At 47.8% G+C, this 16,965-nt stretch overlaps 2 protein-coding genes and 1 non-coding gene across 6 annotated transcripts in view; all 3 read right to left on the bottom strand.

The window, feature by feature from the left end:
- Positions 1-6,245, bottom strand: part of POLR3E (RNA polymerase III subunit E) — a 34,840-nt gene extending 28,595 nt beyond the window's left edge. The window contains exons 1-3 of one of the 2 annotated variants that reach the window (XM_090024039.1): positions 6,117-6,245; positions 3,505-3,580; positions 2,232-2,282 (exon numbers count right to left, since the gene is read on the bottom strand). In XM_090024039.1, coding sequence (XP_089880165.1) covers positions 2,232-2,282; positions 3,505-3,540 — 87 coding nt within the window. In that variant the 5' untranslated portion in view covers positions 3,541-3,580; positions 6,117-6,245. Of the gene's footprint in view, positions 1-2,231; positions 2,283-3,504; positions 3,581-6,116 lie in introns of those variants that run through there. The other variant, XM_090024041.1, reaches the window with a different exon arrangement.
- An 85-nt stretch (positions 6,246-6,330) lies between these two features.
- Positions 6,331-6,412, bottom strand: TRNAL-AAG (transfer RNA leucine (anticodon AAG)). The gene has a single exon. It is a non-coding gene; the product is annotated as a tRNA-Leu (tRNA).
- A 4,687-nt stretch (positions 6,413-11,099) lies between these two features.
- Positions 11,100-16,965, bottom strand: part of EEF2K (eukaryotic elongation factor 2 kinase) — a 42,920-nt gene continuing 37,054 nt past the window's right edge. For all 3 annotated transcript variants that reach the window (XM_090023208.1, XM_090023211.1, XM_090023209.1), the window contains one exon: positions 11,100-14,335. In XM_090023208.1, coding sequence (XP_089879334.1) covers positions 14,226-14,335 — 110 coding nt within the window. In that variant the 3' untranslated portion in view covers positions 11,100-14,225. The remainder of the gene's footprint in view (positions 14,336-16,965) is intronic.

Genomic DNA, 16,965 nt, shown 5'->3' with positions numbered 1-16,965 from the left:
CCTGCTCCAACTGCAGCTGACACACAGAAAAGTGCCGAGCAAGTGCATAGCGTGCGCGGTGCTGCCACTTCCCTGGCTGAGCTAGTCTGACAATGACGATGTAACATTAAAAGCTTGAGTCCTGTAGCTAAAAGTTCTGCAGTGAACTTTTACCTCTGAGGACGGGCTGACCTAAATACACATAATATTAGCACGCACGGGAGAGACCCGGCAACAGGGATTCTGGTGCCAAAAGTAGTGACCATTATTCCCTGACGTAAAGTGAATGATGACTGGTCAGAAGCGTGAAAAGTAATAAATTTGTTTCAACATGATGACTGATGGAAGCACCAGTTGTATGAGCGTTTGAAAGGCAGGTGCCCTGGAGAGATGGTCGAGTTGATTTTGAGGGCTAAAAAGGGGCCTGAGCTCTGCTGTGTGTGTGCCTTGCGCGAGTCTGGTGTATGTGCTGAGAATCTGTGTCTCTGAGGTTGAGAGATTTGTGAGTTTGAGGCCTGAGTCTGAAGACAGACTACTTGGGTCTAGCGAGACTGAGACTAGATGAGATTAAGGGTGTTTGGTGAGTGTTTAGTGTCTGTAGAGCGATTGGAGGTGACTGTGTAATCTCAGGTAGGGCAAGACCCCCTAGTGATCCCTCTGGGAGTGCAACCATAAACCAGGAGACCGGTGCCAGTGGGCCAATGCTCTTGTGGTAACGCATCACCTATTCCCTGGATTGAAGGAGAGAGTACCCTAGAGATGGGAAGATCTCCTGGGAAGGTGGGGAATTAATACAGTTCTCATTGTAAGCACAGAGCCTGAGAGCCTGTGTGAGCCAGGCTTTGGCCTATGTGCTAGCGTAACTATGTGCTAGCGTAACTATGTGCTAGCGTAACTATGTGCTAGCGTAACTATGTGCTAGCGTAACTATGTGCTAGCGTAACTTGCACACAGCGCCTCCTGCTGCTTACCTACAGGCCTGTGACAGTGACGACAGCCACTGCCTACAAAACCTCCCACTGCGAAGCCATGCTCAGAGCTGTGCAGCCAGCTGCCAGGTGGCAGCAGCACCATGGTGGTGGCCGGGCAGCACACAGCAAGCCCCACCACCACCCCGTGCTGCGTCGCTGCCACCGGCCACACAGCTCTTGGGATGGCTCCATGCTGGCAAGTTTTCTAGGTAGCAGCCGTCATCACCGTCACGGCCCTCCAGGTAAACATGGCAGCACCACATGTGAGCCCAAGCCCCCGCCTCTTCCCCTCCACTCCTCTCCTCTGTACCCCCATTCCTTGCAGAGCTGGCCATGGAGCTGTGCTCCGGCTGTGTGCCATCCTCCCTCTCCCTCTCCCCTGGGCAGGCGGCCAGGCGGCATGTGTCCGGCCCATACATGGTGGGCACCACCACCCTGCACCCTGTGTCGCTTGCCTGCAAAGCCCCCCGCAGAGGGGTGCCCCTGCACTCACCCCTTGGCCCTGCTCCCAGTTGTGATGTGCCACCTGGGGCCTGCAGTACCCGCCACTCCCTCAGCCTCCAACCATATCTTCCCAAGCGCTGCCCAAAGCCCCACCTACCTCCATATTCCAGGGGCAAAGGGCAAGTGTGAGCCTGAGTCCGGCCCTGCCTGCCTCAGAGGCTCAGGCTCAGGCCCCCTGCCCTCCCTTTCCCCTACCTCTGGCCAGGGCTGGGGGTTTCCTGCCTTTTTTTGCAATCGGCTCTTGCAGGCTGGAGCTGTGCCAGCCTGCAAGAGCGCTTTGCAAAAGTGGAGAATCCACAGATTTCTCTGCTAAAAAGAGAAATCCGTGTTTTCTCCAATAAAAACAGGGAACCCGTGTTTTTCTCCATTTTCCGTGGGAAACGGGAAACCCCGATCCCTGCTTATCATTGTGAATAATCTTGTAATTATTGTAAATATTGTTGCTGTCTGTTATCATTAACACAGTCCTATGGCCTCCAGTTTAACTGAAGAGTCTGCTCATTTATTTTTTCAGAGGGGTAGCACTGGGCAGCAAGCAAGTACCCTGTTTAAAGTCACCTGTCACCTTCAAAATCCTTTCCCTGGGCTGGATTTAGAGGAGTAACACCCTCACTTGCTTAATTAAGTGTCCATAACGTAACAAGTGATGGTGTCCAATATCACCCAGAAATTGTAAAACTGGAATCCATAGTAATGTTAAGAGGAATTACGGCTTGGTAAAACAATACTTTTTTTTTTTTTTTTTTAAAGATTAAAAGAAAATAAATATGTGACTACCTGAAATAGATAGAGCTTCTCCAGCAGGCTTCTGGCCAGATACACATCAATCTGACAAAACAAAAGAAACAAGTTTCACCAGACAGGAAGCCATGAATATCTGCATCAAGTACCACTGAAATCGCTAGCTTGTGGAGAAACTGGCTACAAACTCTGGGCGGGTCTGTGAACCTCTTGCAAACCTGCTCTTTGAGAATGTTCATCTAAGATTCAAAGGGGTGTCTATTTCTGCCAGGACATGACACAGAAGCTAATATATTTGGCTGAAATTCAGATTCTCCCAAAGCAAGGTGGGAAATGCATCTGATCAAAGAGAGGAACTAGCTCTCAGTGGGGTTGGTGTGAGCCTCATACTTCAGCTCCAGCCAGAGAGGCAGGGACAGAGGTGATGGCAGGGGAAGCAGAAGCTACGAGGCAGTCAGGGAAGATGCTCTCATTCCAATCTCAAGCCCAGGCTGGGGCCAGAGTTAGAGCCACAGCAGCCACCTGCCTCTCCCATACGTACTTGAAATCTGAGACAACATACTGAATGAGGGAGAAAACCTTATCTTGGATTCAAGTAAATATAGTACCTGGCTTTTATTGTAAAGACAGATAAAAATATTCAAATTAAACCATATATAATTTAATGAGATCCCTAGCCAATGCTCCAAAACTTAACCCTGCTAGCTGAAGGCCTGCCCAAGGAAAAAGGTCTTACAATGGCTTCTCCTTCCAACACTCAACAATTGGTGTGTGGGGGGATTTGTATCAGGAACCAGTAGTATATTGTAGCAATTATTTGGCACCTGCCAATCCTCTTCAAAGCAAAACTGTGCAGTCTTCACTTCAGACTGGAAACAGGCAACTGTTTCTTTTATCAGGAGCAGTAAACACATACACCAGCCATGTTGTGTTTATACCCTTTCTAATCCCCCCCCCCAATAAATAAATAAATAAATCACTCTATTTAAAGCTCTTCTAACTTTCCTAAGTGAAACTTAGTGTACATGAATGATGTCTGACTGAGATCTGGGGCTTCAACTTATCCATCAAATGGACACAGTGACAATGGCCTAGTTTTTGGATGCTGGCTCAGAGCGTGACTTGCCACTGATCAGAGAAGATGCAGGCTGTGCACCGAATCCTGGTTTCACACCATCAGTTTCTTTCGTATGCTGTTGTTTACTGACCATCAGACAGCAATTCAGCTCCGTGATATTCTTTTGGGACGGCCAAAAGCTAAGAAACCTAAATATGAGGAAAGGTACACAGATGCCCAGTGTATATCTACCTCTTGTATAATTGGGTCATCTTCTTCATTTGCCATGCTAGAATGGTAAAAGCTGTCTTGGGCTCTCTAGCACAATCTGAAAGAGAAGAAAAATATTACATCAAGCCTGGGCTGTGAAAGTTAGTTCCCTGTCCCTTACTGAACAGAAGTATTCATGGGCTGCCAGCTAGGGGAAAGCAGAACCTTGGCTGTGGACTCAGTCCAGAGGTGTCTGAGTTGTGACAGGCATGGTGAACTGCAGAAGCAGCCTGGTGCATGGCTGCTCAGCAGTGGCGCTTAACTTAGGTGGCCTTGGATAGTTTCAGGCCAGTCTCTACTCTTCACCATAACGCTCTGATCAGCTCAAGGCCCCATCCAATTGCACGGTTTGCACTGCCATAACGAGGGCCCTAGTCTAGGATTCAGAAACACTGCATTGTAGCCCAAACTCTTCCACTGCCCTGTTCAATTCACTCTGCCCTCTGTAGCAGGGGAAGCAAGCCTGGTCTAGTTAAGCTGCAAACTGTTTAAGGCAAGGACTCTTCCTTACTCTATTTCCCTTGGCACCGTATAGCACGGAGAGATTTATACTTGTCATTTCCTAACCGCTAGGCTACAGGACACTCTGATGAAAGGCTCCACTCAAGCCCTCCTTTTAAAACTGTTCCACTCTCTAGAAAAAAGTTAAAGATTCACTGAACCAGAGAGAGAGAAGAACTGTAGCGTGTTGGCACGACCACTGCTGGGCCGAGAGAAGTCCCTCACTCTGGTCCCTGCTCTGAGGACTGTTTCTGTACTTTACAGGAAGTTCCTTTGTGTGTCTACCCCTTGGTTATTAGAAGTGTCAGTAACGAAGAGATCAATTTTCCAATTCCTTTAAGAGATGACTAGAAGTGCTTCTAATACAGGGAGGAAGCATTGTTACCAAAACCAGTTTTATAACGTTCATAAAAGCAACTTTCCATAGTGCAGAAAGTTAAACTAAAGTAAACTCAAGGATTTCAAAGACACAAAAACAGATCTGCATGAAACCTTTTCAACAGAAATATAGTAAGGGAAGAAAGAAATACATGAACAGTAGAAGAATAACACAACGAAATGGAGATATATAAATAAATATGCTTGATTTGTAACTGAATAGATAGCACAGTCATCTTACATCAGTTCTGGATTCATAAAAGGGGCCAGAAGTGCCAATCATTATTGGTTAATTAAACTGAGAGAACACATGACACATGATACACTCACATGTAGCTACCTCAGAGATGGGATGAAGCAGACAGCAACACAAGCTACTTTAGAACAGGTGAAAAAAAATCATATCCAACAGAAATTGCAGGTAGCATTTACAGAGATATAATCCAGCTACCCAAAAAGCTGACCAGAGCCAGGATATTAGGGTATCACAAAAAATGAACCTTGGGATCTTGAACAATCAGAAAATGAAGACTTCTGTTTTATGCCTCTCTGAAAAACAGCATCTCCAACAGCATAGTGTCCCCCACAACACCGAGGCTGTAACACATGCCTGCCTTTGTGGGTATGGAGATGTTCCTGAAATCCCTGGACACATAGGGAGAAACCCAAAATGTTTTCCTGGTGTCACGGTACTAAAAGGCTGAGAGCCACTGTCCCACTGATGCACTGGCTCCTTCCCAGGAGCAAAGGGAGGCTGCCACCTTCTGAGTTACTGGCATAATTTCTTGCAGCGTCCAGGTTTGCCTAAAAAGCTTCACATCCAAATACCGGTGCTGCTCCCGTTTAACTTAGGCTCGGGTAGCATCCAGCAACTCAGGGCCTGCTAAAAGGCTTTCCATAAGCCCCTGAAAGGCAATTCCACACGATGTTTACCAGGCTCTCTACCGGGCCTGTCCGAACAATTTTGGAAGAGGACTTCCTGTTAATGACCAAGCAGCTTACGGGGATCTGTTGTGCAGTGAGGCTCCCATCACAAGGTGCTGTAACTTCTGCCCGGCAGACCCTGCTGCAGAAATTTAAGCAAGCACCTCCTTTCAGTGCCTCAGCATCTGTGTGGAGGTGTGCACAATCCCTCAGGCCCTTCGGCTCACTCCCTGCTAGTGACCCCATTAGGGGTGAAAACAACCCCCCCCCCCCGTCAGTGAGTCAGGGAAAGCAGCTGGTCACGGGCAAGGCACTATGTGGCCTGTGGCCCAGGTGGGGCGGCCTGCACCCTGCCACTCCCAAAGCCTTTTTAAAATTTTTGGTAACTAGAGAACCTACTTTCCCCCGGGCACCTTGACGCCAGTGCACAGCAGGAGGGTAAGGGGCAAAACAAGGGCTGGATGCAGAAATGCAGCTGGAAGGACAGAGGATGCAGCACCGCCTGAGCCAGGGAGCTGCCTGCCAGGCAGGCACCGAGGCCTGCATCTCTCCGCAACACCTTCCCACGGCACTGGGGGGCGAGGCCCCTGCTTTTATTTTTATTTTTTTGGAGGGGGAAATAAGTGTCCCAAAAGCGGGAGCAGCCCTCCAGCCCCTCAGTCAGGGACAAGCTCCAGACCCCCTCCCACCGCTGCCTGGATCCCGCGGGCCCCCGGCCCGGCACTGTCAGCCAGGCCTGATCTCCCCCCCGGGACGCGGCCCCGCCCCGCCCCGGCCCGGCCTGTTCCTACCTGCGGGGAGCGGTGGGCGCCGGTGGCCCTCAGCGCGCTGCGGCTCCGGGGCGCTCTCAGGCGGCAGCCATGTTGCTCCCACTCCGACAGACACGTGGGAGGCCCGGCCGGACCTCCTTTTACCCACAATGCTGCGGGAGGCGGGCAGGGCCGGGCCGGGCCGGCAGGCGGCGGTGCGGAGCAGCCGAGAAGGAGAGCGGGGACAAAAATGTTCTGGCAGCGGTGGGATTCGAACCCACGCCCCCGAAGAGACTGGAGCCTTAATCCAGCGCCTTAGACCGCTCGGCCACGCTACCGAGATGGTAGGGGTGTCTGCTGCGGACCACTTATCTCGGACCCCACCTTCCAGAGTCAGCCTGAGCAAGGGTCTCCGCCACTGGCACGTGTTCGCATTTCCCGTTGCGCGGGGAGAGCCTGAGCTTGTCCGGGTTTCCCCGGTGCCTTTGCTGCCCCAGTCCCCGTGCAGCCTCCAGGCTGTGATGTGACCCCTGAGTTTTGCTAACTTCAGCCTGGGCCTTGTTGCATTTCATCCGCGGCGCCTCCACCCGCGCTCTGCCCCAGTAGCCGGAGACCCACCCCTGTGCACGGGGCAGAGCAGAACCGGGGGCCCCCAGGACCAACAGTTAAGGGAAACGGGGTGCTGCTCACATGCAAGGGCTCCTTGGATCTGTCCTTTCTCGGCGCCCTGTGTACAGTGTCAGCGCTTCTGCAGCTGGGGGAAGCTGAGGCGCAGGGAGTGCGCGCCCCTGGCTACGCTTGTTAGGGGCAGGCTCATGCCCAGGGGTACTGAGGGCCAGAAAGTCTCTTGGAGGCAGTGCGGAGTCCACACGCACACGCGAAGGGCAGAGGCAACTGGTAAAGGGTGCATGTCCCCCCCTGACGGGACTGGCCCCCCCTTGAGGGCCAACACTGATGCTGTCGGTAGGGCCAGTGCCCCCCAGACAGGGTCGGCGGCTTCTGCACGTGCCCCCCCAGATTCAGGAGGCACCAGTCACTCATGCCAAAGGGGGAGAGACTTCTTTTGGTGTTTTTCAAGGGCACTGGGCAGAGGCCACTGGGAGCCAAACCTTCTCACTCCTCTGCCACAAGGACTCAGCTGCTGTTTGGGGGCACTGTTCTGAAAAGTCTCCAGCTCTGGCATTTCATGCTCCCAAGGCCCCTCGTACACTTGTACTTCCTGCCATGGAGGAGTTGGGCTTTCAGCACTATAGGCCAATTTCTGTTGCCAGTGTCCCAAGCTCAATAATAGCAGTGTGGGCTGCCTAAAGCTGGGTGCACCTGTACGTACATTCATGAAGGACTGGTGCCTTCTGAGACTGGGGGGGCACAATTTGTAGGTGGCAGTGTCAGCGGCAGGGTGGCAAGGGGCAACAGCCCACAGAAGTCAGCGGCAGGGCCAGGGCATAGCGAGCGGCGATGGGTGACTGCCTGCAGAAGCCGGCAGTGGTAAGCAGCAATCAGTGACTGTCCACAGAAGCCAGCAGCAACAAGCAGCGATTGGTGACCGCCTGCAGAAGTCATCAGTGGCGGCAGCAGCAAGTGGCAACTGCCTGCAGAAGCTGCAGTGGTGGCAGCGGGGGAGGGTGGCAAGTGGCAGCCAATCTCAGGGGGGGTATGTGCCCCTCCTTACGAGTCACCTATGTATACAATACTGCACTTTTCCTAATGTACATTAAATTTAGTACCTTGGGGCACTTTTACACATACTCTTGGAGGGGGGGCGGGAGGGGGAAGCTTGAATTAGAGCAGCTCTTGCTCTAATTAAAGTGCCATAGCAGCTCCTGTATCAGTGTCCCTGAACTTCAAAATGGCAACAGGGGCATTTGAACTAAAGCCCATTTAACAAACCTTAGTTCAAGCTCCCGTTGCCATTTTGAAGTGAGGGGACACAATATGCAAGATATGGGAGGCTGCTGGAACACAGTCATTGTCATTCCAGCAGAGTCAATTACTTACACCGCACTGAAGCAGCCTCCAGGCTTGTGTACAGGCACCCTTCAAGGTGAGGTACTCAATTAAAGCACATTAGGCTGTCCTAATGTGCAGTAGCAAAAGTCCATGCTTTTTAGGTAATACTGGGCACCTTTACTTGAGATGCTTTACTTGAGATTAGGGCTAATTACCGCATGTGGCACCATCTACATGTGCAGATACTTACTGAACAGTAATTTGCTCTAATCACTAGTATACTTGCTACCTGCAAATACAAAGAGCAAATTTAGTCAAGATAACTTACTTATGTACTGCCTGCCTGGGAGTGGGGGCTCCGAGATCCTTATCCGGAGCTCCCTGACAGCTGGAGCTCCCAGCTTCCACTTCAGGATGGGGGGTTGGAGCCTAGAGCTCCCCACAGCAGCTGCAGAGGCCCAGTGCAGGCCACAGGGTGTAGGAGCAGTCTGCTGTTAGGATCTGCTTCTGCATCCCTGTACGTATAGATGCATGCCCGGGAGTTTACTTTAAAGCAAACTGCTCCCAGATTATTTGCACTTTTCACATAAATGCATAATGCCTATTTTACTGTGTATTAGCATAATAGCACAGTTTTTTATGCACTGCTTTAATGTGCAGTAAAATAGGCTACGTGTGCGCTTTAATGTGCAGTAGATGTACCCATTGTGATCCTCTCAGAAGATGATGAAAGATCGATCTGCCCCGGGAAGGGCAACTGGGGATTAAGAGCACTTTGTCCCTCAGAAAGGATGTTCAGCTGAGAGCTGTACTGAGTGATCACTAATGATCCAAAGGGCTTCTTGGAAGAGCAGGAGAGCGGGTGTTAGGTCAACTCCCCATGCCACATGAGCATGCGTGTGTTTACACTGAACTTCACTGGGAGCTTGGGCCTGTGTCCATGCCTGTCCAATGACTGATTCACTCAGTCACCAATATACCTGCATCCCAGGGTGAGTGCAAGTTGAGTCCATAATCTCTGGCTTCATAGGCTGTACCCCACAGGTGCTACCAATCTCTGAACTCTATGGCTGCAACATACCTGTGTGCAGGAAGTCCTCCATCATCAGTCCCACAATCCCCTGTCCTGTTCCTTCCAGCCTGGCTGCACTCCACTGCCTTCCTCTATTGCCCAGAAGCAGGGTCATGCTTTGTTAACTCCCTGGTCAGAGCACAACCCATCATTTTCTGGAAGTGCCACTAGCAGGCACCATTGACTCCTGCTGGAAAGAGTACAGCAAACACCAGTTTCAGCCCGGTCAACACTTCTCTCAATAACAGTGTGCACATCTGTGCATAAAGTGCCTAAATGGTAACAAAGTCAGATTTCTGTCAGCTTCCTCAACTACCAGTGGCGGCTGACAGGAAGTATGTGTGGACAGTCCTTTTCTTGTGCCAGGTCTAGCAGCTATTCCAAAGCAATTCCAGTGTCTTATGTCTAAATCCCTCCCTCTAAATCCTGTAATTTTGGGACATAGCCCCTGGTAGCATGCACATGCAAGCAGCTAAACATGCCATGTAAAGCTGCTATAAAGGACAAAGACAGATCCAAACCCTGTGCTCCTGCCTGGCACAGGAAGGAGGTGCTGGATTTCCTCAGCCTGTGGGAGAAGGGCCTGCTCCTGGGGAACCACACTGTATACAGGACAAATGTGGAGGGCATGCAAGCAAAGGGCTACAAGGATGATTTCTGGGCCAAGGCCAAGGCCCTTCAGCAAGCAAATAGCTTGAGTTGTCCTGCCAAGTGACACCCACAATGCCTCCCTTTTTCAAGGTGCTCCATGCCCCTGGACCTGCTCCTGGAAGGGAGCATTTCAAGGGACAATTTTCAAAGGGAACTCAAGGAGGAAACCATCACACCCTGCATCAAAGAGGAGGATACTCGTCTTCTGTGAGGATAAGAAGGCAGAGATACCAAAACCCCCACCACCTCTCCTCAGACAGCCACCATTCAACTGCCAGCGCAGCTGATGCTAAGGCCAGAGAGCAGCAGTCAGGAAAGGGAGCTCTGGAAAGTGCTGCATTTTCTCCCCCCTTTTCTCCCAATACATACATTTCTTCCCCAGCACGTTCTCCCCAACCCAGATAATGCAGTCACATTTCCTTTCCTGCTACTGCTGTAAATACAAGATCCTTATCTTCTTTTATTAGTGTTCTTGAGCACAGTAGCCTTGAGTAGGACATTTTCAACAGTAGGAGCAAGGCTGATGGCCAGGAGGAAACAGAAAAAGCCCTCCAGAAAGAACATGGGAAAAGCTGAGGAAATGCATCTTGGTGTCTGTCAAGCAATGGAGGCAGCAGAAACTCCTGGGAGGGAAGCACATAAGCATCTTCCCAGGGACATCCTACATCTCTGAGACAGCAGACAGATGTTCAGACCACCAGGCCCACTATGTCACAAACATCCAGTCCCACACAGCTGTAGGGATCTTTTGCTATAAAATCCATAACTTTAGGTGCCTTTGCCATGGGATGATGGTGTGTCACTTTAAATATACCCATGTTGTTAAGGAGTACAATTCTCACAGTGGAGAAACTGTTACAAAAGTAAAAGAGTAGTTACAGGAGTACAATGCATTTCTGTACAGAAAGGGGAATAAGTCATATTGGTAAAAAGGAACCAAATATCATAATAATCACAAAAAAACCAGCACAAAAATCTGCCAGCCATGCCTCAGATCTTTCTTTACTCAGACAGAAAACACTTGGCTTCAGTACTACACAAAGGTTGGACTACCGCCATGTAAGGAAGACTCCCAAGTTAGGGCTTTGAAATTCGGCCTTAAATATTTTGTTATTATATCTACAGCAAATGCATGCAAACATAAATTGCATGTCAGACATTCATCACACCTGGGGAAAGTATTCCACTTCTTAAAAAATATACTGAATTTGTCTCCATTCACTTTTTTCTGACTGTAAAGCAGCGGGGATCAGTGATGAAATAATAAAACTAACATACACAATATTTCACAACTTGCAACAATGAATTGTTACGCAAATGTAAACAACCCCAAAAATACAATGATACTCTACTTAAAACATGTGACAAAAGGAATAACTTTATTTGACCAGGCAAAATAAAACCAGAGGAACTAAATCATACGAATAAGTGAAGCAAGCAATCAAACTGAGCATTTCTTACATGCAAAGGTCTCTGCTCCTGCTGCTGTGACTCAGGTGATGCTCCTGATGAAGTCAACAGAAGCTTTTCTGCAGGACTGGGCCCCAAATATTTTTTTTCATTTTTTTAAAAATATATTTTATTTGTTCACTGTGAATAGATTAAAAATACAGCCTGTGGCAAGGTCATTCCAAAAAAGTCTTTCAAATACATACATGTTTTCTCTTTATAGGAATTTCATAAAATAAGTTGTGCATGTTTCTGTAAACAAACGTTTCATTTAAAAATCATTGAGTCTTGTCTATTGCACAGCTATATAACTAATCATGAGCTAGGAAACAGTCTAAATCACTAAAAAAAACTTAATATTTTGAAGACAAACTATTAACAGTTACAACATCTTGTTCACAGAGTGGTATATCTAGCTCCATCTTAGCTCCATGAAGAAATTACAGAATTCAGTTGTGCACCAAAAAGCATTAATGATGACACTCTTGAACCTATCTTTTTATTTTGAACTTACAAATTACACACCTGAGCCATCTCCCCTCCCCATATAGGGCTGGTGTGCCAGTTAAATGATTATTTTTTAAAAGTAAAAAAAACACATTGATTACCTGTACAATGAAAACATATATTCTCTATCTGTACTATGTACTTATTATTTAGGTAAGTGCCTACAGTGTGCTACTTATGCACATTTTTTAAATCTTTTTTTTGTGTCACTGTTGCATCATCTTCAGAATCAAAGGGTACCACTGCCTGTCAGGGAGAGCCAGTGTTTTACTGCTGACCCTGCTTCCCAGCAGGAGGGAACAAAGGGCCAGAACCTGAAAGCAGTTAGGCACTGAAAGTGGAACTTAGATGTATTTTACTTACCAGAGTCCAAATTTGTCACACTAAAAAACCCTGCTCCACTACTGCCTAACCCCAGAGATGCCTCAACACTTGGGGTATCACAGCTGGTAACTCTAGAACTGCCGAGATACCTGGAAATTCTATCACTGCTCATGCAGGAGACTGCCCCATTTTGACGATGCTTAGCAGGTCTGTGCCTAGCTCTTGCCTAAGACAATTCAGGATCTAGAAATGAGGAAGAGCAATGGACCTGATTTAACACATACCAACCTTAACAGTGATACCCTCCCTCTCCTTTCTCTCTGTCTGTGCATTAACCTACCTACTTAGGAGATCATTAAAGGGTCATGGGGATACTAAGCAGTGAGTCAGTCTTAAACACTTCAAAATCAGAACTAAAGCTAAACAAGAGCAAGAAATAGGACCAGGTGCTTTTCAGGGGCCACTGGAGTCTAGAAATACAACTCTGAACTTAGAATAAGATTCCATTTCATGCTATTTTTATACTGCTACTGCTGTAATACTCTTGTGCTCCCATTACTATCTGGGGATTATGTAAACAGGACATAAAAACTAGTACTCAGGGACAGTATGCATTTTTTCTTGCAACTAGAAGACAATTATGCTTTTCTACAATAAACAGGAACAAGCCTTTTAAAAAGTTCTCTGTTTTTCATGAAAAACAAAGGTCCGTTTCAAGATGATACTGTAAACTGCAACAGGTGGCCAGGTTCCCCTGTAGAACTTGAGAATGCGACTCATTACCACAGACAATGAGCTTCGTACCTTTATGGACAGTATTTGGTAAACTATTATTGAGCACAATCTGGAATTTACTGAGACGCTGAATATACTCTTCAATGAACAGCTCAAATATCTCCTACAGTATCTAGCACATGAATGTTAAGCATGAAGTTGTTTTAGTATGGAGAAGTAGTAGAAGTATTTGCATCTCAATTTCTCTAACCTCTCTAAATATCCCTCTACAGAAATATCCTTCTCAACTATTTCTTAATACTAAGTAAGACAATCAAGCTGCATTGGGAATGGAGATGTCACTGTAACAATAACCAATAACAAGAAATCAGTAAGATACAGACTTTGTTATTATATGCTATTGGAAGCATATTGTAAGAAACCAATAGAATTCTATGCAACTACACTTACAGTATTAGAATAAGAAGAGAAAATAGAAAATGTTGGGAAAAATCTCTATTTCCTATGGATAAAATTGTGGCCTTTTCAAAATTAATGGGATTTGGCCACCGATATTAATGGAACTAAGGTTCTATCCTATTCATTTTAAAGTGTGGTTCTGCTCTGTAAAAATGGCACCTTTCTATTTGGTAGGCCTGTTCTCTGGGTATATTTAGGGTTATATTGTGTTGACTGATTCAAGTTTTTACTCCTTTCAAGAGGGCATACAGGTTTGGGTGGGACTGCAAGATTCCACTTCAACTTCTGCCTCGTCAAGAGAATTAGTAATGTTCTGGCAGCAGAACAGCATTGTTAATGATGAGTGAGACACCAGGAAACCATCAACTTTCAGAAGAAACAAATCTTACCAATTTAGAAATAAAAAGATAATTCTTAAATCCCGTTGGGAAGAACAAACAGCACCCACATGCCATTTTCACAGATTAGAACTGCATTTAAGGAGCACAACAAATGGAATTCAGTTTCTGGGTCTATTCCACATGTTTAGAAAGGGGGATTCTTGAGGTTTGTTGACAGAAAAATTAAGATTTGCCTTGAGATGTACCAGATAATGGTAAAAAGTGCTTGGGATTTAGAAATCTGATTTGTGGAGAGAAAAGGAGACATAATATAGTAATAAATATAGGAATAAACTGCATAAAATAAAAAAAGTGTGCACCTTAAATTAATATCAGCTTCATTTTTCTCAAACAAAATAAGGATCCCTCAGGCCTAAGATTAAAAAAAAATATAAAAGGTCAAGCTCCTAGATATGGTAGCTTTGAAATGTAGATAAAAGTACACAACAGCACCCCCAAATGTACAAACCTACATTTGGCTAATTTTTCTCCTCAGGACAAAGTTAGAAAATTAAAATGGAAAAAACACAGATCAGTAAACACCACATAAAAACACATCATTTTTGCAAACAAAGTTGATAAAAAAGATTATTTTTATGTACAAGAGCTGCCTTGTTGGAAGTTTTATTCCTCCATTAGTGCCCAAGCTTCTTCAGCTTTCTGGTAGTACTGATTTGCCAATCTACCCTTCATGGCTTCCATTGCTGCTTCTGCGGCTTCTGTGTACAAGTCACCTAGGAAACGAAGAGAATCATGAGACTATGACAAAGAAAATACCTTCTGCATGTCTGGAAGAAATGAAGGGTATTAAAGAAGTAGCAAAGAAATGGAGGTCACATTACTGGGCCAGACTCTTGGCTAGCGTAAATCCATGCAACTCCATAGAGATCAAAGAAGCTATGGCTATTTTTACCAGCTCACAATACTGGAATTCAAAGCAACATAGAAAAATACTGCTACAGCAGGTGAGTGACTTTCTGATATGCTATCTAGGATCATAAATGCAATGTCAGTAGCTGGCTAAAAGAGTCCAAGGGACTTTAAACCACAGAACATCAGATAATATTGAACCCATGGAAAACATCAAGATTATCCCATGCGCTAAGGATCTGATCATAGAATCAATGAGTCAGACGGGACCTAGACAGATCATCGAGTCCGACCCCCTGCCATGGGCAGGAAGGAGCACTGGCGGTGGCAGGGTCATAAGGCCTCAGCCAGGTGCCTGTCCAGTCTCCCCTTGAAGATTTCCAGGGAAGGTGAGAGCACCACTTCTCTGGGAAGCCTATTCCAGGCTCTGGCCACCCTTACCGTGAAGTAGTTCTTCCTAATATTTAACCTAAACCTATCCTCCCTCAGCTTGTGGCCATTGTTCCTGGTGACTCCAAGGGGGGCCCTGGGGAACAGACTTTCCCCGAGTCCCTGCTGGTGGCCCCTGATAAAGTTGTAGGCAGCCACAAGATCCCCCCTCAGTCTCCTCTTGCGGAGACTGAAGAGATTCAAGTCCCTCAGCCTCTTCTCATAGGGCTGACCATGGAGGCCCCCAACCATATGAGCGGCCTCCTCTGGACCCTCTCCAGGTTCTCCACGTCCCTCTTGGAGTGCAGCACCCAGAACTGGATGCAGGACTCCAGCTGCGGCCTGACCAGCACCGCACAGAGGGGGAGCAAGACCTCTCTGGACCTGTTAATGATGCCCCTGTTGATGTATGACAAGGGTGTGGATGGCTCTGCCTAGTGCTTCGTTGCATTGGCGACTCATATTCATCCTGGAGTCAATCCTGACTCCAAGATCCCTCTCTGCCTCTGTGCTGCTGAGAGGGGCAGCCCCTAACCTATAACCATAATGCTGGTTCCCTCTCCCCAGGTGCAAGCACTCTGCACTTGTCCTTGTTGAAGCGCATCCTGTTCAGATCCACCCACTTCTCCAACCTATCCAGGTCTGCCTGGATGCGGTCCCTACCTGCCGCTGTATTCACTTTACCCCACAGCTTGGTGTCATCAGCAAACTTGAACAGGGTGCTCTCCATACCCTCGTTCAGGTCGCTAATGAAGATGTTGAACAGCACCGGCCCAAGGACCGAGCCCTGGGGGACTCCGCTGCCCGCACCCTCCCAAGTCGACATCGACCCGTCCACCACCACCCTCTGGGTGCGCCCCTGGAGCCAGTTTGCCACCCATGTGACTGTGCATTCGTTAATGCCGCAGTCCCTCAGCTGGCCCACCAGAATTGGGTGGGGCACCATGTCGAAGGCCTTCTGGAAGTCCAAGAAGATGACATCGACTTCCTCCTTCCCATCTAAGCTCTTTGTTACCAGGTCATAGAAAGAGACCAGGTTAGTCAGGCAGGATCAGCCTTGCACGAGCCCGTGTTGGTTACCCCTCAACATCACTTCCCCTGCAGGGCTCTCACAAATGTGGCCCTTGATAATTTTTTCCAAGACCTTCCCCCCAGGATAGAAGTGAGGCTGACTGTCCTGTAGTTGCCAGGCTCTTCCTTCCTCCCCTTCTTGAAAATAGGGACCACAGTGGCCCTTTTCCAGTCCTCAGGGACTTGGCCCGAGCACCAGGAGTCCTCGAACAGCCGTGCTAATGGCTCCGCAATGACACCAGCCAATTCCCTCAGCACTTGTGGATGAAGGTTATCCAGGCCCGCCGACTTGGACACATCCAAGCCCTCCAGGTAATCCTTAACTAGGTCTGAACTAACAGTTGGGGGACTCGCATCCTTCCCGGGCCTCTCTACGCTATCACCTGAGAGCACTCCCTTGTCAGCGGACAGGAACATGGAGGCAAAGAACTTGTTGAAGAGCTCTGCCTTCTCTCGCACGTCCATCACCAACTGCCCTGCCCTGCCCTGTAGGGGTCCAATGTTACCCTGAGACTTCTTGCTACCTATATGCTTGAAAAAGGACTTTTTCTTTTCATGTAGGGTGCCAGGCACCCTCAACTCCCATTGAAGTTAAGGGTGCTCTGTACTCTTATCATTCAAGACTCACTATTCTGCAGGATCAGAACTTGCATATCCAATTGTCTATTGCAGTGGTTCTCAACCTTTTTTGTACCAGGACCCATTTGTAAACATCAATGGCCAGTGCCCCTCACTCCCAACCCGCTGTCCCCCACCCCCAGATCCCAGGCCCGAGTGTGTGAGGCAGGTGGGGGGTTCCAAGCAGCCCCCTGCAAACTGGAACTCTGCCAGCCTGCAAGGGAAAAGCCAGTTTCCCACATTTTTCTCCTTTAAAAGAGAATTATTTTTTTAAAGTTTGTTGATCCATTTTTTAATTTTGTTTTCGACCCTTTCATATATTCTTGTGACCTTTTGGGTCACAACACACAGGTTGAGAAATGCTGGTCTACTGCAC

This window comes from Crocodylus siamensis, chromosome 12 (assembly GCF_052110815.1).
Source record: "Crocodylus siamensis isolate JL-2025a chromosome 12, ASM5211081v1, whole genome shotgun sequence".
Taxonomy (NCBI): domain Eukaryota; kingdom Metazoa; phylum Chordata; order Crocodylia; family Crocodylidae; genus Crocodylus; species Crocodylus siamensis.
This window is presented reverse-complemented; position numbering and strand designations above follow the sequence as displayed.